The sequence below is a fragment of the Miniopterus natalensis genome, chromosome 2, assembly GCF_054644295.1.
Source record: "Miniopterus natalensis isolate mMinNat1 chromosome 2, mMinNat1.hap1, whole genome shotgun sequence".
NCBI lineage: Eukaryota > Metazoa > Chordata > Mammalia > Chiroptera > Miniopteridae > Miniopterus > Miniopterus natalensis.
In genome coordinates, this window is record NC_142082.1 from 167463772 (window position 1) to 167486141 (window position 22370).

General features: G+C 54.5%; 2 protein-coding genes and 1 non-coding gene across 3 annotated transcripts; all 3 read right to left on the reverse strand.

The window, feature by feature from the left end:
- Positions 1 to 4196: 4196 nt before the first annotated feature.
- PTPN6 (protein tyrosine phosphatase non-receptor type 6) lies at positions 4197 to 18650 on the reverse strand. The gene is made up of 16 exons (XM_016221812.2): positions 14023 to 18650; positions 13812 to 13934; positions 13394 to 13588; positions 10739 to 10928; positions 10466 to 10582; positions 10248 to 10361; positions 10015 to 10111; positions 9569 to 9648; positions 9234 to 9383; positions 8051 to 8182; positions 7772 to 7926; positions 6005 to 6072; positions 5750 to 5901; positions 5572 to 5663; positions 5064 to 5205; positions 4197 to 4699 (listed from the first exon to the last, which is right to left on the reverse strand). Exons 1-15 carry the CDS (start codon positions 14028 to 14030, stop codon positions 5091 to 5093), a joined length of 1788 nt encoding a protein of 595 aa, XP_016077298.1. The 5' UTR covers positions 14031 to 18650; the 3' UTR covers positions 4197 to 4699; positions 5064 to 5090.
- Positions 18651 to 19731: 1081 nt separating this feature from the next.
- On the reverse strand, positions 19732 to 22281 carry C2H12orf57 (chromosome 2 C12orf57 homolog). The gene is made up of 3 exons (XM_016221815.2): positions 21195 to 22281; positions 20729 to 20905; positions 19732 to 19962 (listed from the first exon to the last, which is right to left on the reverse strand). Exons 1-3 carry the CDS (start codon positions 21244 to 21246, stop codon positions 19811 to 19813), a joined length of 381 nt encoding a protein of 126 aa, XP_016077301.1. The 5' UTR covers positions 21247 to 22281; the 3' UTR covers positions 19732 to 19810.
- On the reverse strand, positions 21504 to 21566 carry LOC148093917 (U7 small nuclear RNA). Its single transcript, XR_015714121.1, has one exon. It is a non-coding gene; the product is annotated as a U7 small nuclear RNA (small nuclear RNA).
- Positions 22282 to 22370: the final 89 nt, after the last annotated feature.

The window sequence follows — 22370 nt, forward strand, 5'->3', positions numbered from 1 at the left end:
AGAGTCAGATATAAAAACAGAACCCAGGCTGGAAACAGCAGGCCCAGCTGCACTTTCCACCCCGCCCTCCATTTCTACCACGTCACCCCATTTATTTACCAACATCTACATTTTTAAGACTGGAGCAGCTGTGGCTTTGCTGAGTTGACCAAAAATATGATGACCCCAACAGAAGCTGCTTCCTTGGTAACAGTTCCATGCAGCTGTAGGGGAGACCACTCGTGCCTATCAGTTGGCTTATGTGCTCAAAGGCCCTGTGGGTTGTGTTGCCTGCTGTGAGCTACCCACATTGCCAATTTTGCAATCCAGGTGTGAGGAACAGATGTGAAATAGGGCTCTACCTGTGGAAATGAGTTTGTCACTCCCACAGCTTGAGGCACCCCCAACAGAATAGGTGCGTTTTCAATTGCTACATGCACCTCCTATTCCCAAGACAGCCCTCACTGTATCTCACACCAGGGGAACGAAGCCACTGCTGTACCTGGTACCACTATGGTCCAGTTCCTATCCCTTGTCCTTATAGGGAGACAAGGAGCATTTGGAACCCTAAGAACTGGGGGCAGAAGCATGGTCGGGGAGGAGGTGAGTCTTACGGGGTGAGGGACTGGGCTCATCTTCAGCTTCTTAGATTTTTAAAGGAAGAAGATTGATTTTTCCCTGCTCTGCAGGTTGGACGTCATGAAAGGAACAGGGAGGTGAAGCAGATGTGGCAGCCCCACTCCTCAGGAGCCTTAGATGAGATTCACAATTAGACAAGAAATGGGTCGGGTAACCTGAATCAGGCTGCCACAAGTTCCCATCCACACTTTATTTTGTTCATGCTCCCAAGTCGGGAAGAGAGTGGAGGTGCCTGGGGAGCGAGTATGTTTTCAAGTCCTGCTGCAGCTCTAGAGGCAGCCATTTTGTCTCCTCCCCATTGTTCCCCTTTTCCTAGTGATTTACACCCCCATCCAGAGGGGTAAAGGTCAGAGGTGGTTGGTCAGGAGGCCTCCATGGTCTTCAGGGCTCCCTGAAGGTCACTGCCGAGGGAACCGGCCCGGGGGCCATCTTTACCAGACAGTGTTAGGAGCTTCACAATTAGACCATCCAACACTGTACTGGAAGATGGGCCCAGAGCCGGCGACATACAGCTCCAGGCTGTATAGCGCTGGCCAGTTGCTACAGGGACCCTAGCCGCAGGCCAGGTGAGGTCTCGAGAGCACATGAGCCAATCCCAAGCTCCTGGTCGGCTGTGGGTTCTGGATCCAGATGACAAATCACTCCGGGTTGGGGGAGGGGCCCGGAACCATTGTGTCCCTTCAGTGGGCAACTCGCCAACCAAGAGCCACTTTATCTGCAGCACCCTCCACTCGAGATGAAGGGGATTCCAGGATGTGGGGCGAGGTTCAGAAGTGGGGGCTGCAGCCTGCTGGGGGCCTCAGGTAAAGGATGTCGCTGACACAGGGACAGAGGCCTCCATCATTACCCGGCAGTATTAGAGACTCCCAACCAGCACCCAAACACTGCTGGGTAAGACGGGGGCCCCCACCCAGCCTGCCTACCTCCAGGTCAGGCAGTCCTAGGCCCAGGCCCCCGTGGAGAGGCTGCAGAACCCTGGCTCCCTTCCCCCCACCACCCGTGTCCCAGGGGACACTTCCGGGTGAGCCCTGCAGCCTGCCACCAGCTCCCCCTTGAATTGTTGACCCACTGAGGCCCAGGCAGAGCTTCCCAGCCCCCTGCCCACCTGTTCTCTGCCTCTGAGCCCCTTCCCCCACCATCCACATAGCCTGTCCCTGCCCCCACACACCAATCCACCAGCCTTCATCACCCCTCTGCAGTCCCCAGCTCAGCCCCAGGACTGCTCTCTCGATGGCCTTTACCTGTCACCTGGACACCTGACCCCCAGAGAGTGAGTGCTGAGGAGAGGAAGGGGAGTCAGGCCCAGGATTCAACCGCCGCCTAGGCCTCCACTCTTCCTTCTTCCTTCTCCACCGGCAGGCAGCGCAGGCTCCTTACCTGGGCCCCGCCCGCCGCCCCTGCGTACAGGTGTGTCCTCTTGCCATAGGCTGCCCCCCCACTGCCTTAACCCCTTGCCTCCCAGCACCAGCCCCAGGCGCCTCCTCTGAGTTCCGTCACCCCACTAGCCCTCCCACCCTTTTCTAGCAGTGTCTTCTACCTGCCACCTCTGCCCCCAGGCCTAAACCAGGGAGACTGATTGGTCTCCAGAGGGAGAAAGGGAGGGACTATCTTTGGGCCCCTTTGCCTTCCTCCTTGGGCTGTCCCCTCAGCCACTCCTGCTCCCAACTACCTTCTTCCTCTGAGGCCTTCAACCCTGCCCATGGCCAGACACGGAGGGCCAGAGAGATCCCTGAGGTCAGCGATAGGTTAGCTTGGTAGGCGCGGGTTGGGCCCAGGCCCAGTGCCCCGCCTGTGCTGACCATCCCTGCCTGTGAAGGCAGACAGGCCCCGGCATGGTGTCTCCTTGTCCTCGGCCTAGTGTTGGGGGTGCCTGCCTCTGCCAAGAGCATCAATACTAGGCTAGGCAAAGTACTGAGCTGCTCTCCTTCAGCCCTCACAGACTCAGCCCTTCCCACTGTCCTTCAGGGAGTAGCCACCATGGACTGTGCTGTTCTGGGGAGGGACCAAAGTCTGACGGAACTGCTCCTGGACCCACTTCACTGCCCCGGTCCAAGGCCCAGCCCACAAGCAGTTAGCCCAAGGGCGGTTAGAGGGTGTGAGGCCTACCTTTCTTCCGTGCAGCTCTAGCTGGGAAAGAAAGGGCGTTGCTTGGAGAGGGGCCCTGAAGCCGACAGGTGAGGGCCCCATCCCCCACACCCTGGAGAACATTAGCTCCTGGGAGCTGTTGTGTTGCCTAATCTAATCTCTCTCCCCTCCCTCCCTCCCTCCCTCTCTCTCTCTCTCTCTCTCCCTCTTCCTGTCTCTCTTTCTCTCCTTCCCTCCCTCCTTCCCGCCTTTGTTTTGTTTGCATCCTTCTTAACACCTATGTGTACTCATTTTATGTTTGTGGATTGTCTGGGTCTGTGTCCCCTACCACCCCCCTAAGTCCACAAGGACAGGGGCTGTCTTGTTCATCATCAGACCCCCAGACCACTCTGGTGCCTGTGACACAGTGGGCACTCAAAACAGAGAGTATATGCTGAACAAATGACAGTCGGCCAACATTGCTTCGAGACTGTGCTTACTCATGAGCCTGCCCAGCAGGGGGGATTCTCACAGGCTTAACTCCCCAGGAGTTAAGATAAAGCCATAATACAAAGAAGGAATCACTGGCAGCCCACTCTGGACACTGGGGAAGGAAGAGGGGACAAAAATAAAACTAATCAGAAGCATAATGGGGACAGCAGCTCAGTGGAAGGGAGGAACAAGGAGCTCCAGTGAGCACCAGGGACCCAGAGGGTGGAGGGGAAACTGGGGAGGTCCTGTGTTTCTTGCCCTTTATGTATTTTCTTTGCTCTTGGACCTAAAAGTCAGCACCAGAACTATGTGGTTGTGTCCCACTCAGGTGACTTCAGCTGCATCTCCAGGGGTGGGGTTCTGGGGCCAGACAGCCCGAATTAAAATCTTAGTTTCATTGTTCAGTAGTCCTGTGACTTTGAACAAGTTATTGAATCTATCTGTGCCTCAGTTTTCCCCACTGTGAAATGAGAATGGTAGATACTCAGACTGAATTAATACATGTAGGGTTTTTTTAATGTTTTTATTTTTTTAGAGAGAGAGGAAGGGAGAGGGAGAGAGAAACATCAATGTGAGAGAGAAACATCGCTCGGCTGCTTCCTGTATGCATCCCCACTAGGGGTCGAACCCACAACCTGGGTTTGTGCTCTGACCAGGAATCAAACAGGTTACCTTTTGATACACAGGAAGATGCCCAACCAACTGAGCCACACCAACTAGGGCAATATGTGTAGTCTTTTTTTTTTCTTCAATATGTCTTTATTTACTTCAGAGAGGAAGGGAGAGGGAGAGAGACAGAAACATCAGTGAAGAGAGAGTCATTGATCGGCTGCCTCCTGCACACAGCGGAATCGAACCGTGATCTCCTGGATCCTAGGTCGATGCTCAACCACTGAGCCATGCTGGCTGGGCAATAAGTGTAGTCTTTTAAACAGTGCCTGACATGAGGGAGCATTTAAGATCTTGCTCCCTGTCATATGTGGTCCATTTGGCTCAAATAAACTCTTATGGAAAAAAATAAAGAAATAAAAATAAAGTGCCTGACATGTGGCAAGCATAAAGTGCCTGCCCTTGTGATCATCATGCCTTATCTCAAGGCTCTTCACAACCACCCTCACCCTCCACTTTCGAGGAAAGAGGAAAGAGGCTGAGGAATCTGGCCCATGGTCACACTCCTAGTGTTAAACAGAGCCGGGAACTAGGTCTGTCTGACTGGGAGGGTGGAGCTTTGCAAGAAAGGTGGAGCTTTTATTTGCTCACACACTGCTCCCAGCCCACCTCTCCCTCCACCCCCCCCTGCCCTTCCCGCCAGGGAGCACAGAGTTAGAGACCCACACATAGTGATCCTAGGGGCTTTATTTACAAGTGTAGAAGGGTCTGCCCCGCCTGGAGCCTTGCTGTGCTATATACAGAGTCTGGGAAAGGGAAGTGGCCATTCGACCATTTAAATTACAATGGAGTTGGGCTCCTGGGTTCAGGCTGTGGATGTTCCCTGGAGGCTTCTCTACAGGGATCAGGGCTGAGGCTGCAGAGAGAAGGGAGTAAGGGAGTAAGGGGATGGCTGGAACCTGGGGAGGGGGACAAGGGCAGGTCTGGGATGGCTGGGAAGGGCAGAGTGAGGCTACCATCCATTCAGGGTAAGCACTGAAGCCAGAGGACACTGGGGCAGGGCAGGGGAGAGCCCTGGGCAGAGGGGCAGAGGGGACGCTGGGGCAGGGCAGGGCAGAGCCCTGGGCAGAGGGGCAGAGGGGACGCTGGGGCAGGGCAGGGCAGAGCCCTGGGCAGAGGGGCAGAGGGGACGCTGGGGCAGGGCAGGGGAGAGCCCTGGGCAGAGGGGCAGAGGGGACGCTGGGGCAGGGCAGGGGAGAGCCCTGGGGGAGGGGCCGTACCATGGTCACCTGAGGACGGTGCCCGGCTCACTTCTTCTTGAGGGAGCCCTTGCTCTTGTCTTTGTCTGCCGACCGCTGCTTCTTCACCTTCTCCTCCTTCCTGTTCTTACTGTGCAGGTTCTCGTACACATCCTCCTTGTGTCTGCGGGGCGTGGGCAGTGCGGGCAGTTGGCACCGTCAGGAGGCAGTGCACCAGCAGCCCCCTCCGGGCCAGTCACCATCCCCAGTGAGGAAGCCAAGGCCAGGAGAGTGAGGAGACCTGGTCTCCGTCCCGACACTAGAGCAGGCGCTCCTTGGGGGCCGCGCCTCCATCTCCTACATCAGTTTCTACCAGTACCCAGCACAGGCCCCCAGGCGGCTCTCAGGAAATACTAAGCACAGGTAATGAGAACCAAGGCTGACTTGAGCCCAGGTCTCCTCAGCAGCAGCACTCTGCTCTCCAGAAAGGGAGGGTCGCGCAGGGAGAGAAGGGTGGGGCTGGGAGGCGGCGGGCGGGGAGGTCACTCACTTGGAGGAGGTGCGAAAGGCCTGGGCATGGGTGTTCTTCATGGCTGGGGGGTAGGAGATGTTCCCATACTCTGACTCCTGGCCCTTCTGGGACTATAGGCAGAGGGGTGGGGGTCTCAGCAGGAGCGGGTGACGCCCACTGCCCTCCACAGCCCCACCGGGCCCTGCTGGGCACGCACCTGCATGACCTCCAGCTTCTTCTTGGTGGTCTCAATGAACTGGGCGATGGCCACGTAGATGAACTTGTACTGCGCCTCCGTCTGCACCATGCCCGAGCGTTGTGCCCGCACCATCTGGATCGTCTTCTGGATGTCAATGTCACAGTCCAGCCCTGAGCAGGGGTGGCAGTTGGGCCTCAGCCCCAGGCGGAGGCGGACGCCGAGGAGCGCCCGCTCACCCCCCCCCCCCCCGCGCCCCACACAGGCAGCCCTCACCTTTGGTGGCGATGCTCTCCATGAGCATGTCGATGACAATGATGGTGCCCGTGCGGCCGATGCCCGCGCTGGGGAGAGCAGGGGCACCATCAGAGGCCAGTCCACACCGCCCCAGGAAGGGGGCCCAGAGCTCAGCTCCAGCCACCGCTCCCTTCCCACCTCCTCCACTCCTCGCCCCGACGCCTCATTGCTGCCCACCCCTGAAGATCCTGGGCCCCCACTTCCACCACTGTCTTGCCCACCTCCCCTGACCTCCGAAACCCTTGGCCTGAGCAAGGCCTTCCCCTTCTCCCTTCAAAAGTTATATTTGGAGCTTCTTTCTTCAGGGCTTCATTTCCCTTTTTCTTCAGACCCTGATGGCAGGAAAAGGGCAGCCCTCAGACAGTGGGGTGCAGGGCGCACAGGAGACGAGGAGGAGCCATGCAGCAGGACCCACATGGACCTCAGTCCTGCCCCTTCACTAGACCTGTCAGACTGGTGCCCTGAGTCGAGCTAATTTCAAACCCAGATTGTCAAAAAATAAACCCCCCTCACCCACTTCCTTCCTGTAACGTCTAAATAAAGGCCACGGGGATTTCAAGAATTGGGTGCCAGTGTGGGGGTGGGCAGCAGCAGGGTCATTCCTGGTGGTGGGCCTGCCCCTGGATGCAGAGCAGCCCCTGGAAGCAGAGCATGGGGTGGGGGGCACCTCCAGGTCGAGGCACCCAGCGCTGCCCCAGGAAAAGCAGTTGCTGGTGAGTAGAAGAAAGTCGAGGCCTTCACCGCCCGGCTCACATGGAGGAAGAAGGAAAAGAATAGCACAGAGCAAGTTTCTAGTCTCTCGTTCCCTGACAGCTCTCATTTCTTGAGGGTTTATTCTATTCCAGATACCATGATAGGATCTCACCACAGCCCTGTGAGATCCTGATTTTACAGTTGAGGAATCTAAGGGTCAAAGAAGTCATGTAATTTGTCCAAGGTCACCCAGCCAGTGAGTGGAGAAGCTGGAATTTAAACCAACTGCCTCTGTCCCAGACCCTGTGCCCGCTGCACCCCATCTGCCCAGGCCAGGCCCGCTGGGTCAGCCTGTCTGTGGAACTCTGCCCCTCAGGCCTAGGGGAAACCTGCTCCTTCTTGCTGAACCCCCACCTCCTACAGGAATGGGGTCTCCTAATTGTGAACATGTGGGTCTCCACTGGAGCTATGTGCCCCTCCTGAAGACATCGCCAGTCCCTACACTGAAGCCAGGCTGGGGGCACTGGCTGGGAAGTGGAGACTGAGACTGAGAGCGTCAGTGAAGAAGCCTCCCACTCACAGAACTACAGATGGAGAAAGAAGGGATGGGGAGCCACACTGACCCCACATGGAGGGTATTGAGGCCAAGAAGAAACGGGGTGCATGCGCCAGTGCAAGAAAACGGTGACCAGGACCTAAGGCTGTTGTGAGGGCCAGTCTAGACTCTCCCCAGACCATCTAGTGACCTGACAAGGGGCTGGCCTGTTTCTTCATCTGTCTTTGGCAGGGTTGGGCAAGATGGTACACCCAGGAAGGTCTTTGAGAAAGCCACCCCCAGGCAGAGGATCAGACAGTGGGGTTGGTTCCAGTGGGGTTGATTCCTGATGGATCTGGAGCCATCAGGGAACCCAGAAAAGGCTGGGGGGGAAGGGGAGGCAGTAAAAAAGTTAGTATGTCAATTGCTTACAATAGTGCATGGCACTTAGCCATATTTACTTACTTGCCAGCTACTATTTTTATGATCACTACTAAGGTCTTCATTATTATTCTCACCTGCAATGCACGATGATGGGCCCCGCATGAGGCAGGCTTTCCTGCCGCTGGTTGATCTGGTCTAGGAAGCTGAGGACGCCCCCAGGCTCGCTTGGGACCCCATGGTCAGGCCAGCTCAGGTACTGGTAGTGCCAGATGTCCCGCACCAGGTTCCCCTGGGCCGAGTACAGAGAGTCAGTGCCCCCTGCTTCCATACATTGCTCCACCCCCTCCCCCCAACCAGACAAGAGAATAGGTCCAAGAAGGGCCCTAGGGGGGCCAAGCGTGGGGGGCACTCACATTGTCCAGTGGGGAGACCTGTAAGGTGCGGAGTTTGTACTCGGCTGTGTCATGTTCCCCGCAGTTGGTTACAGTGTAGGGTCCATACACGCGCTGAGTGCCCACCTCTGGCCAATATGGGACACATTTGTTCTGGAAGGGAAGGTGCAGGTGGAGAATGAGGCACGGAAGCAGGCATGAGGCAGGGCACCTGAGTCCTGGTGCTGGCCAGTCAACATTGCTTAAATGAATGGATGACCTGGCCAAGATTCAGAGTCTTAGGATCCAGTGCTGAGTCCCGACCAGCCACCTAACCTGACAAGTTATTCAGTACACAGTGGCTGATACACATACTGCACCCAAAGCTGTGCAAACAAGGCAGGAGATATAAATAAAAATAAGGTGTAGTCTGCACCCCTGAGCCTCCAGGAACTTACAGAGAGAGACAAGTGGACAGGGAAGACATGGAGCACAGTGGAGGGAGAGGCTAATTCTCCCTCTAGGTTATGGAGGAAATCAGAGATGGCTTCACAGGGGAGGGAGCATTTGAACTGGGTCTTCACAAAGGAGGAGTCTGTCAGGCAGAGATAGTGTGGAGAGAGGAAGTCGCTTCCTAGGAGCAAATGAGCTTATGCAAAAGCTCAGAAACCTGAAAGAGCCTGGCCCATTGGAGGTGGTGGATGTTGCAGAGAAGCCATCAGGCTCCGAGTGCTAAGTCTTAGACTGTGACTATCCTGAAGGCAACTGGGAGTCACTAAAGGTTTTTCCATGAGAAAGCAACGTGAAGCAGTTCATGATTTGGACGGGATCAGTTTGGCTCCAGTACAGAGGGTTCTGCTCTGGGTGAGAGGGAGGGGCCGATTCCAGAGAGATTTATGAGGCAGAGGGGACCAGAGGGGCTCTTGCATGGGCAGGGACAGGTAGGGGAGGGGCAGGCGGAATGTTTGCTTCAGGGCACTTTAAGGGAGAAGGCCCATTTAAAACCTGCATCTGGTGGTCAGGAGAGCCCAAGGCTGGAAGCAGGGATCTGGCAAATCAGGGTATACCCAAGACTTTGTCTCTGAGCCTCAGTTTCCCAACAAGGGTTGGACCTTTGCCTCCTGAGATGCCTTTCTGCCCTGCCATTCTTCAGTTTAATGGTAGTGGACACTGAGTACTGGGGAGGGGGTTGGGGATCAGGGGGTGACGATGGGCTCAGCCCTACCCGGCCTTTCTCCACCTCTCGGGTGGTCATGACGATGACACGGGTGTTCTCCTGCCATGTCATCTGCCAGAAGTCATTGACCGTGGCATCCAAGCAGCCCTGGCTGGCGATGTAGGTCTTAGAGTTCTCGTCAGGGCCTAGCAGCTGGTTCTGGATGCAAGTGCAGAGAGACACACAGCAGGACTGTGAGCCTCTTGGCCTGGGACGTGCCTTTCACCCCCACCACCCTCACCCACAAGAGTCATCAGCTTTGTCTTTGCCCATGCATCTCTGGACCTGGTACCCCTGAGATGGGGCATCCCCAGGCCCAGCCTCTCCTCCTGGGTAACACCGACCTTGATGTAGTTGGCGTTGATGTAGTCAGATCCAGGGATGTTACTGTCACGTCCCTGCAGGATCACTCGGCTGTGGTCAACTGAGAGCGATCAGGGAGGAAGCAAGAAGGGCCTGGGTCAGCAAGAACTCACCAGCCCCTGGAGCGGACCCTTCCTAAGCTCAAAGGCAATTCTTGTCTGAGAGGCCATGAGGCTCTCGGAGTACTGCGGGCCGCAGGGGATCTGCATGAGTGCGGGTGGAGGTTTCAGAGGAAGGAGAGCGGCGAGGGTGGTGGGTGTGGGAGGCTCTGCTGGGAGGATTAGAGGCTTTTTGAAGGAGAGGCGATTCTGTTGCGTGGGTGGGAGGTCGATCCTCCCTGAGATGGGGCTAGAGACCCATGAGATGGGGGAGGAGGCTGAGGGAAGGAGAATCTCCTGGGCGGATGGAGGTGTGGGCGGGTGCTCACATGGGAGAATGTTCTTGTAACGGTTCTTGCTCTTGTTTTCTGGCCGCTGCCCTTCCAGCCTCTGGTGCAGGTTCTTCACCTCCTGCTTCTGCAGACTCTGAGGGGCAAGAGGGGGCAATGGAGCACCAGCCCCCAAGAGGGGCGTCCATGGGGGGAGATAACACGGGGCAGGTCCGTATCAGGGGTGGAGAGAGAGAGGGAGTGGGGTTGCCCTGATGATCCCTGTCACGCACCTCAAACTCCTCCCAGAAGCCGGCCTTGGCTGTGTTCTCTGTCTCCTGCTTCTTGTTCAGTTCCAAGACCCGGTTCTCAATGTCGGCCGCATTCACCCGCGTGGCGTAGTATGGCTGGGGTGGGTGAGGGTGAGAAGCCAGTGACTTCCAGGTCTCAGAGGCTCCCGAGGCGAGGGACTGCTCAGGGGAGGAAGGAGGCAGGCAGGCCCACCCCTCACCTGCCGCAGGTAGACGAAGGCGCCTGAGGCCTCCTCAATCCCTGTCTTCTTGAAATGCTCCACCAGGTCCGTGAGGCTGTCAAAGGTCTCTGAACCACCCACCGTGTAGCGTCCACCCTGAGGGATATCAAGTGAGGCCACCCCGCAGGGCCCAAGTCTCCCTCCCTCAGACCCCAACCTTGGCTGGAAGTCTGGCTGACCCTCCCCACGGCCCACACTGTGTGTAGATGGGAGCCCCAGCAAGATGCCCCCCCTACTTTGCGGCAGCCTTACCTCACACATGACCTTGATATGGGTGACTTTGAGTGGAGAGCCTGGGCCAGCTTTGAGCTGGTCGTTGAGCACTGACAGCACAAAATCCCCAGGCTGGCTGAGACTCTCACGCACAAGAAATGTCCAGGGCTCACCCTTGGCTTGCAGCAGTGTCTCTGCCTGCCCCCCAGACATGTGGCCATGGTACCACCTAGAAAAGGCAGCATCAGGGAAGGTGAGTCCTGGGCTGAGGGGCAGTCACTGAGCAGAGAGGCTCACAGAGAGGGACAAGGAAACTGATTACTTGTGATGCGTCAGGCACTAGGCTAGGTGCTTTGAAGCCCACCACCATATTTAGGTCCATTACAAAGCACAAAGAGGTAGGTACCATCCCCATTTTACAGATGAGGAAACAGGCTGGCAATTGCACACTGGCCCAAGGCCCTTACTGATAAGAGGCAAGCCTCAGGAGTGCTAACCAGGTCCACCTCTGGAAGTTTAAGACAAAGGCAGAAAGGCAGGCCATATCCAGAATATTTGGAGGGAAGAAACCCAGGAAGGGTCTCTATGAAAGACAGGGGTAGGCTGGGGAAAGAGGACAGAGACCAAGAGGAATACAGACAAAGGTCAAACCACAGAGAGCCATGGAGATGGGAGAGACGGAAGTCACCAGGGAGGCATGAAGAAGTGAACTCCCCCAGAGGCAGGAAGACAGACAACCAGCTGGGGAGAGTGGTTTAGGGGGCTCTGGGGTGCCCAGGATGATGCCACTGAAGAGGAGGCTGGGGTTCAGAGGGGCTCAGAGGGGCTCAAAGGGGCAGAAAGCAGAACTAGAACCTTTCCCCGAAGCACACCCCCTTCCCAGGAGGAAACTAGCCCCACAATGCCCAGCCCCACAGGAAACCACGTGATGGAAAAAACACAAAACTCCTTCTGGGGAGAGAGTGAGAAGTGAGGTTGTGAGGTTTCCTCAGCCCAGGGACCTCAGGAGGGGGGGGGCATTTTCCAACCGCAAGGATGGGGGAAAGAGGGCATCTCACTCCAGCCCAGAGAAGACCACAGCTCAGAGAACTTCAGAGTTCCCTGGCCTGTCCAGGAACACACTGGGCCACCTCATCCCACTACTCAGGGACAGACCAGGGCCCCAGGGCAATGAGGAGGGGGTCTAACCCTCTTCCTCCAGGCCTGAGGATGAGGAAGTTTCCATGCAAATGTCAGGCTGACCACAGGCACAGAGCTAGCCACCAAGGGGACAAATGCAAATTCTTGTGGAGGGGGAAGGGCAGCAGTCAAGGCAGGGACACAGACAGAGGTCTAGAGAAAGAGCCTCCCACACACACTTCCAGGGTCAGGGGTGAGCCCAGAGTGTCCAGGTGTGGGTAACCAAAAGGGCCTCTTAGAGTCAGCTTCCCTGATCTTGACCACCCCCAGGCCCAGCTCTACTGTTCTCTTGTTTCTCCCAAGTGATGTGAACCCAGGCCTCAGCCTCCGCCCTAGGAGGGTCTTCTCAGCTCCTCCTTCCCTTTCCCAGCTCAGTACTCAACCTACTGCTTCTCTGTGGTCTGGTAACCATTCTCCTCTGGCAAGGCAGAGCCTGGCTGTGGGCAAGGGCAGAAAGAAGACATGACTTCAGAGGGTCTGGGTGACAAACCCCCACACATGTTGCAGATGGGACATAGGAAAAGGGTGAGAAAATACAAAGGAGGGCAGCAATGAGCATGGTCATCAGTGTTGAGGCTCCACTCTTAGAAGACGTGGCTTCAAAGGAAGTGGATCAGTGGCTTCATGTTGACTGGAGAGAGGTCTCCAGTGGTGGGATGTGGGGACTTCACCTCACCTTATCCACTTCTAAGTTTTAATCAGTGACTTGAACAAAAATATTTATGCAAGTTGGGAGGCATGCAACTCAGAAACACTGAAAATGGGCAGAATCAAGGTTCAGAATCATGTCAACAATCAATATACTAATACAGTACAAGGGCAAGTTGGCTTGGCCCCAGGAGTATAGGGGGGGGAAACCCTAGAATTTTTCAGCTGCCCTTTCCTTAACAAGAGCTGTCATTGAGATGTAGCTGCTAAAATGAGCCATCTCCCACTCAGACTTTAGGGAGACCACTACCCTAAAGCCAGCCTGGCTCTGGGGCCATATCTTTGGAGCCAAAGTGATAGAAGGGAAATGACTTGAGTATTACCCTGTGCCCAGGTACTAGGCCCTTGCACATGAGACCACATCATATAATGATGCCCAGCCCAGCCCCAAAAGGCAGACCCATTCCCTCTGGTCTGCTGAGGTAAGGCATTAAGTGTCCTCATGGACATTAGTCCCTGTGTTCCTTCTCAGTATCCACCTCTCACTGTATTAACCTGTCCTGGAGGAAGGAATAGTTACAGGAAGTCAGATTCGGTTCCATAGAAGGAAGAAGAGCTTTCTAACAACAAAGCTGGCCACAAGGAGAGGTCTCTCTGTCACCAGTGAGGCCTGGGTTGCCAGCTGACAGGGACCCTGAAGAAGGGCAAGGTGACCTCTTGCGTCCTCAGGGGTAGATGGAAAGGGGTGGGAGGTTAGTCCCGAGACACAGCCCCAGGGTCACATGGAAGAAAAAGGGTCACAGAGCCCTGAGAAGGAGGTGGGTTGGGGAAGACACTGACGATTAGGGTGCAAGAGAAGCCCCTCACCTCTCACTGGTAGGGTCAGAGCAGTTGAGAGGGTACTTGAGGTGGATGATGGTGCCATCGCGGTCCTGAAGTACCCCGTGCTGCTGCGTGTAGTACTCCACTAGCTCTGTCAGTGTCGCAAACTTCTCCCCGCCATACAGGTCGTAGAAATCCCCTGAGTTCTGGATCCGAATATGGGTCACCTGATCCCCTACCCTGCAGGACACCAGGCAGTGAAGCCAGTGGGTGCAGGAGTAGAGGTGGGGGCGGGTGGGGGGTGGGCTGAAGTCCTGAGTATGGGATATACACAGGATGCGGTAGACACAGGCAGGGACAGGAGACAGGCTGGGGCCGGGGGCTGGGGAGCTGGCACTCCCAGGAGGGAACCAGGAATGAACTGCCAAAATACTGGTCCTGGGTGGAGTTGAGGGCCACCTACCTGACTGAGAGGGAGAAGTCGCCCTGGTTCTTGCGACTGGGCCGAGCCAGGAAACTCCCATGGACACCTCGGCCCTTGAGCAGGGTCTCTGCATCCAGCCCACTGAGATCTCGGTGAAACCACCTGGGAGGCCCAGGAGGGCGGTGAGGAGAGGTCGCATGGGCTCCAGGGTACCCATGCCTCCTGCCTACCGTGGGTCCCAGGCCCTTACCTCACCATCCTGGGGTCTCCCCAAGAGGAAGGGGGTGCAGGGAACAAGGTGGTGCCGGGGAGTCCAGGCAAGCGGAGACCGCTAGGGCTAAGCCTCGAACTCAGCCCTCAGCGCCCAGGCCTCCTCACCACCCCTGCAGTCCTGGTTCTGGGGCTGCCACTCCAATGGCCTAGGGCTGCCGACAGGGCGGGGACAGGAAGGGGCGAGGCCCCCTTGGGGGAACTCACTGTACTTCTCATTTTAGAGCAGAGGGAAGAGAAGCAGAGACAGTGGCAGTGGGGGTGGGGATAGGGCCCACTTCCCACATGTCTGCCATCAAAAGCCTGAGGAGCATGGCATTCCACAAATAAGGACACATGTGCGCCTTGCTCCCTCCAAGTGAAGATCATGCTTCATACATGTGAACCCACACAGTCACACGCCATCTCTTCCTCCTCCACAGCTGCTTCCACACAGCCTTCCCTGGTCCAAGCTAATAATAATGGTCACGGGATCACCACCATTTAATGGGATTGTACTGCATGCCAGGCATTGTGCTATAACGCCCTTCACTAGCCTCATCTGATTCACTCCTCACAATTTCCCTATGAAGCTGGTACTACATTTATGCCCATTTTACAGACAAGGGACCTGAGGCTCAGGGAACCTGAGGGAACTTGCCTGAGGTCATCCAATCAGTAAGTGGCAGTGCTAAAATGAAACCCAGCAATTTTATTTTATTTTAATTTATTTTAATATATCTTTATTGATTTCAGAGAGAAGAAAGGAGAGGGAGAGAGAGATAGAAACATCAATGATGAGAGAGTCATCCATCGGCTGCCTCTTGCATGCCCCCCAACTGGGGATCGAGCTCGCAACCCAGGCATGTGCCCTGACCGGGAATCAAACCCCGATTCCCTGGATCCTAGGTTGACGCTCAACCGCTGAGCCACGCTTGGCTGGGCGAAACCCAGCAATTTTAGCTAGTGATTCTAAAGCCCGTGACTTTAGCTACCATATGCCAGCCCTCTGGGCTTCAAAGAACAGAGGGTGGGAGCCTCTTCTTGCATTGGGGCTGCAGCGAGAGGAGGAGAGTCTCTAACAGCCAAGACCCGCAGATGCTTACAAAGGGAGGGGTGCCCTCGCCTTCTGGTATACACAGCTGGACAGGCACCACTGGGGCAGAGGGATGGACAGAATGATCTCTGTGCACCCTGTCAAACTTGCGCCTTTTGTACTTCTTGTCCCCACACCTTCACCCCCGGCCTGCCCTAACCATGTAGTTAGAGCCAGGTAACGGAATGAGGGCCGGGGTGGAGTCTGGGAATCAGGTGGGGGCAGAGTTGCCAGGCCCCTTGGATCCAACCACCCTCTGCCTGAGCCATAGCTTCTTGCCAAGTGGGTCTGGTCTGAATCGGCCAGAACTCAGAACTTTGACCAGGAGACTGTCTCCTGGGGGCTGGGGACAAGGTCCCCGATATGACTATTGTCAGGGCTGGTTGACCTTGAGAGACCCTAAACACTAAAAGCTTATGATGCTCTCTGTGTGTAATTCCAAATACAAACATAAACATCTCCCAGTCAAAGTGAGAGGAAAGAAGCCAAACAAAGACTATACAAGACACTCATACTGGTGGCTTCCCCTAGGGAGGGAGACTGGGTGGCTGGAGGAGGCTGGGAGGGACATTGACTTCTCCCTTATAGCGTTTGGAAAGTTGTAGCATGGGCATGTATTACTTTTATAAAAATAAACTGACTGGGACGTAGCAATTTCCAGGGAAGCTCTGGGCTGCTGGTAACGCTCTACATCTTGATCTGGGTGGTGTATACATGGGTGTGTGCTAATGTTCATCAGGCTGTACGCTTAACATTCGTGCACGTTACATGTGCCAACCGCAATGAAAAATAAGGAAAAAATAAAGTGTTAAAGCCCAACAAGTCTGTTTTTTCTATGATGACTACTATATCATTTTTTGAAACATCAAACATCAAATCCCCCACCTGCTTCCTAAAAGTTTTTTTTTTCCACCTTTCTGGTACCCTGGGGAACTTGCTTGGTCTGTTTATTGTGAGGTCTAACATTGACTACTCCTAAAGTCTTTTTAAAAATTTTGTTTAATTGATTTTTTGAGAGAGAATGAGAGAAAAACACTGATTTGTTGTACTACTTATTTATGCTTCATTGGTTGCTTCTTGTATATGCCCTAACTGGAAACAAACCCACAATCTTGGCATATGGGGATGACGCTCCAACCAGCTGAGCTACCTGGCCGGGGCTCCCTTCAGTCTTGGACAGCGCGTGGAATGTCTATGAACTCCCTCCCACAGCAAGGGCAGGATGAGCAGCTGCAAGGTCCCCTCCACCACAGGGGCTCCACTACCAGTCTTGCTCACTTCCGAATGTTCAAAGTTTAGCACAATGCCTCACATAGAGTATGTGTCCAATAAGCAAGCTCATCAATACCCATGCACGTATATCATCACAAGTCCAGCTCCTGGTCCTACACATATACCTCCACCCCCTTGTCATATACAGGCATGCAAACACACACACACACACACACACACACACACACACAATCATCCACCTATGCACACAGTCCCACTACATGCACCTCATCACCCATGTCCATCTACACACATACCTGGTCTGGTACAAATACCCACATGGACACACCATCCTGACCCCACACAAACATGCAGGTCCATGTTCAGTGCTGAACACCCATTGCACCCCAGCCCCAGGCCACTCTCCTTCTGGGGCTTGGTGGGAAGAAACTAGTGAGGCACCCAGAACTCCTAACCCATGGAAGAAGCAGGAATTTTTCTGAAGGGTGTCAAGCCAGAAGACAGATACTAAGGTAAAACATACAGTCTCTGCTGTCCCTTTAACAGGGAAATAAATAACAACCACCTTCCTTACCTTGACACAAGCGCTGTGGTGTCTGCAGAGTGCTTGCACACACACAATCCCATCTGGGCCTCACACATCCCTGTGATGTGGGGATTATTTTCCCCAGTTTTTTTAAAAAATATATCTTAGCCTGGCTGGGCATGGCTCAGAGGTTGAGCGTCGACCTGGGATCCAGGCAATTGGAGTTCGATTCCAGGTCAGGGCACATTATTAATATAATCTTTATTAATTTCATAGGGAGGAAGAGAGAGAACTAGAAACATCAATGATGAGAGAGTCATTAATCGGCTGCCTCCTGCACGCCCCCGATTGGGGATCGAGCCCGCAACCCGGGCATGTACCCTGACGGAGAATTGAACTGCGATCTCAGGGATCATATAGGTCTATCTTCAACCGCTGAGCCACGCCAGCCTTTCCCCACTTTTTTAAGGAAGGAAAACAGGCTCAAAGAGGCTGAAAGTTACAAAAATAAGTGCCTAATGGTTCTGAAGAGAAAATTATTCACTTGGGAAGTGGGGAGATAAAGGTAGAGATAGATATCAGTGGTGAGGCAGAAAGACAGGCAGCCTAGAAGAGCAAACAAGGCAAAATAATCTCTAGAAAGTTACTGAGCTTCCCCATGCCTCAGCATCCACACCTGCTAATGGGCTTAACAATACTTCCCAAACACTGATACAAAAAGCTGATATATAGTAGGGTTTTAGCGCCAACAGCTTTTACATTACAAATTAATCTACGTGCCAACCCTATTTAGTAGGTCTTAGCCCAATTTTAGAAACAAAAACTAAGGCTCAGAGACATTAAGTAATTTGCCCAAGGCCACAAGTTCATGAGTGAGAAGGTGGGCAGACCAAGGCTATTTGACACCAGAGCCTGTTATCCTTCCCCGCACACTGACCACACTGCTAGAGCAGACTTCAATTGGAGGGGGAGGGTGCTGGCATGGCCCACAGGGGACGCGAGAGAACTGTACCAAGGTGGCAGGCACACGATCCACTTGAGCAGGGCTGGGTGTGAGCAGAGCAGGGTGGCTGATGCAAAGCTGCTCTGAGAGGATGGGACCTGTGGCAGAGGGTCTTACAAGGCCAGGCTGAGGAACCAGGGTAGGATTCTGCACCACAAGAGGCCTTACCAACCACCTGGTTTGGAAAATGATCATGGCAGGAGTATGGAAGGGAGCAGGGACCAGAAGACTGGATAAGAATCCTGTCAGCAGGGCTGACAGCGACAAGTTGTGCACTGGGAAAGGCAGCACAAATGGAAAAGAAGGAGGCGACCAACCCACCAACTCACCAGCACTCCAAGCAGGCTTTCACTATAAGATCCAAAGCCAGGGCCCTGCCTTCCTCTCTATCAGCTTACCCTGCTTCAGGCACACTGTCCTTGTGTCACTGCTCCCACAGCAAGGCCTCTCACTCACCATTCCCTCTGTCCAGGGGTGCTCAGCTGGCTCTTCTTCATCATCCAGGTCTCAGTTCACCCTCCCTGACCCTTCCACCTAGTGATGCCATCGGCAGCCCCAGTCACCTACTAGTACATGAAGCTGTTTGTTTTTTTCACTTCTGAGAATCTTAAATTATCCTGTTTATTGGGTTCTTTGTGTAGTCTGTCGCCTCCCACTGAAATGAAGCTCCTTGAGAGCAGGGACATGTCCATCCTGTCCACTACAGTACTGCCAGAACCTTAAAAAGTACCTCACCATGTATCTGTTGTATGAATGATGCAGGGCAGGGGAACTGAAGGGGAACTGAAAGAAAGTGGAACTAAGGCAAGCTTTCTCAGGTTTGCCTTTCAGACACAGTATGTTTCAGGTGATGTGGGCTACCCAGAGAGACAGGTCTTACCTAAGCAGACAGCAGAAGCAGGGGACCAGAGGATGGAGAGAAAAATACAATGGTGAGAATAAATATATCATCTGTCAGGGGAAAGTGCCAGAGGAGGGGAGAGTTCCCCTCCCCTCATACAGGAGCATGAATGAGCCTGGAGTTCCTCGAAACTTGAGCGTAGGGACAGGATGCAGACCCAGGGTAGGGAGCAGTGTAGTCTGTCATGTGTCAGGAGTGAGCATGAGCCTTGCCCCTCCCTCCAAACCAACAGGAGACTGTAGCACCCAGGTGGAGCAGGGGACTTACCCACGGGACAGCATCTCCCCAGAGGGAAGGGAGAGTCACAGGCAGAGGGCCACAAGAGGTGGGGCTGAGCTCAAAGCGCAGCTGTGTAGTGGCCCAAACCTGGTGGAGAAGAATGCTCTGAACTCAGCCACTTCTTCCTCGATGCTGTCCACCAGGCCAATGGTACTGCAGGAACAAGCCCCTGGACTAATGGTGCCCAGAAAAGGGACAGGTGAGGTGGGGCTGGCCTCAGGCCGCCCACAGCAGCCTGCCTTTCCCTCCAGCCTCCTCTGTTCAGGTCGAGAGTCCAGGGCCTCCTTCCATTGGGAGGGGAGGAGCCACCTGAAGCTCCACCTGGAGCTCAAGCTCACATGGCAGCAGGAGGGAGGGCCCGGCAAGGACCAGGAAATAACCCTGGCCTACTGAACACCAACCAATGGGGGAGCCTCTTGGTCCACAGCCACCTAGGGGCCTCAGGAAAAGCCGGGAAGTCCCACTCCTCAGCACAGGTGCTGCCAGTGCAGGCCCACCCACCCAGGGTGTTGAGGGACCGCCGGCCCTCCAACCCTGCCTTGGAGCAGGGTTGGGCCCAGCAAGAGCATAGGAAAGATCTGGACAGGGATATCAGCTGCTGAAATGAAATGGCAGAGGGAACCTGGGGGCAGAAGGTGGGGCTGTCAGGTCACAAAAGATTAACGCTGAGGCTAAATCACAGGCATATTTATTAACCTCTGGGACATCAAGATCTTCCCTTCCCAGGCAGTATCACAGGGGAGGCCAACTCTCAGGAGGCAGCTACGCTGCCACCTGAAGCAGGCCCATGGGGTGGCAGTGTCATGGGTGGCAGGAACAGTGCCTTCAGCTTGCCTGACAGGCTGGCAATCTCGGGATCCTGGGCTTCGTACGACTTGACCAAGCGGGCAAACTTAAGGACACCTGCAAGGGGGATCTAAGCGTCAACCCACATCCCCATGGAATGGAGATGCTCAAGATAAGGAGAGGGGGCAGCTTGAGCATGAGTCACTGGCTGCTTCCCCTCTGGCCAGGTAGCTGTCTGCAAAACAAGGCACATGCAAGGCCTCTGCCCTGTGGGGTTTGGATCAACCACTTCCTGGTCTACAACAGGGACAACTAGATGGGATATAGTGAATGGAAATATCCCAAAGCACTGTGCTTCTCAGTATCAGGTGAACAATTTTAGCAATTTAATCCAAAGTATGAACACCCAGGAAAGATCCCACGTCTATAACCACAGCACAGGAGGACCACGGGCTAACTGGCCTAAATCAGTAAACACCCTTGGGGAACACCATGATCTCATTAAATAAACTGAACTTGTAACCCTCAGAGATTAGCTGAAACACCTTGGAGGGGCTGCAGAAGCCCACTTGTCATGCACACATCTCACTAAAAGCTTTCAGAACAGGGTCCAGGTTCAGCTCTGCTGACTCCAGCACTTAGTTTAATACAAGAGTCTGTTTCCTCATCTTAAAAATGGAATAGTATAATTAATGGTAACTACAAAATGCACTTAGGACTTTACTTGGCACAGTTCAGACAAGACCCCTAGGCTCGCAGTGCCAATACTATTAGATTGTGGCTGCCTCCCTGTGGCAAGAAAGGAGATGACAGCTCAGGGAAGCCAAAGGATCCAGCGCCCTCTCTCCCAGACCCACTCCACCCCCGACCCCTCCCGACCCACCTTCCCCGTCGCAGCTGAAGCCATAAGCTTTGATAACCTCCTGCTGAATCTGTGTGGCCACGGGCAGCACGAACTGCAGCATCTTGCCCATGTCGTTGCACGCGTTGTCCCGAGCCTCGTCCATGCGTACGGCGTTCTCAGGGGCGGAGAACGCCTGGATCACCTCGGCCAGGACCACTGTGTGGCAGATGCAACCCAGGGTGGCATCCCGGGGTAGACATCGGAGCATGGCCAGCAGGCCCAGCCGACAGTGCAGGGAAGAGGACAGGAAATTAGTGGACTGAAGCCGTAGTAACCCGATAAACACGGCGCCGAATCCCTCGCTCTAGGGTACTCCTCTTAGAGGGAGAAAGATGGTACCCCGCTCCCCGGCGAAGCAAGCACATCTCTCGCTCGCTGTTATCCTCCGCCTGCACCCTCCTCCGGCAGGCAGCCCACCCGGTGACTAGGACACTATGCTCCTCACCCTTGGCCTGTTCGGCACTCAAGGCCGCAGGCTGGGCCGAGGCGGACGCCATAGTGCCACGGAGATTGCACGTAGGGCAGAACCAAGGAAATGCTCAGGAAGAAAGGGCCGGCTCCGAAACCTGGTCTCCAGGCTGCCGGGGGCGGGGGGAAACGGCATCGGCCGTAACCGGAAGTTCCTCGAGCGTCGTTCCCACCACCCCACTGCAAACCCTCAAAAGTTGGAAGTGTCTCGGTGAATCTGCAACATTTAAACACATCTGCTTGCCACTGAAGTTACTCTATTGTTAGGAATGACTCGTTTAATAGGGAGGGCCTTCCGGTAAAAACCGGAAGACCTACTAGACAAATTCAAAAAGAGCTGTAAGCACTACAGGAAGTGGCCCGGGGAGAACGCGGAATATCCATGAACTCCAATATTGGTGAGGGTGAGCTCAGAGTGGACTTTTTTGATTTCTATTGCCGTATAAGCAACGAGACACTGTAACTTTCACAAGGAAAAATAGTATTCTACGGAACTTATTCATATCGTTCATTTCTAGAGTTTGCAAATGTTTTATACGGGCTTATGCAAATGAGGTAGATGCTGATTGGCCAAGAGGACCAGTCCCACCCTTTAGTTTTTAAGAACGGAGAAAGTGATTTGCAGCAACAAAAGCTTGGAACTAAAACAGCTCCCGTACTTTCCTAAAAGGGCCTTGTATAGGAATGTGCCCTGCAGCTTAACGCCCTCTAATTTCTTGTCTCTTCTAAGCGTTTGAAATTGTCGCCTACTCCCTTCTCAAACCATAGGTAGACTCCAAAATTCTACTCGCTTTCATCTGTTGAAACCAAGGCTCTTGAACCTCTGCCTCATAACTGTGTCTCAAACTATTCCACAGAAAGGATTCAGACTGATGGCTCCTAGCTGTCAGACCAGTAAAAGAAACGCCTCAAAAGTCCGAGTTATTTCCTAGACCTGACCTTGGCAGAGGCCTGCTTGTCCCAGGCCTCCAGCGTCCAGACTTCCCAGCCTTGGGAGGACGAAGGGGTCTGGCTCGGGTGGTACCCTCTCCAACTGTCCAGGGTCCCTCCACCCAGTCCCTTCAGAAGGCCCATCCCTTCCAACTTCCCAGGGGGTCTCTCTAGAAGGCCCTCCTGCAGAGAGACCCCTGCCCCAGTAGCCCGCAAATAACGA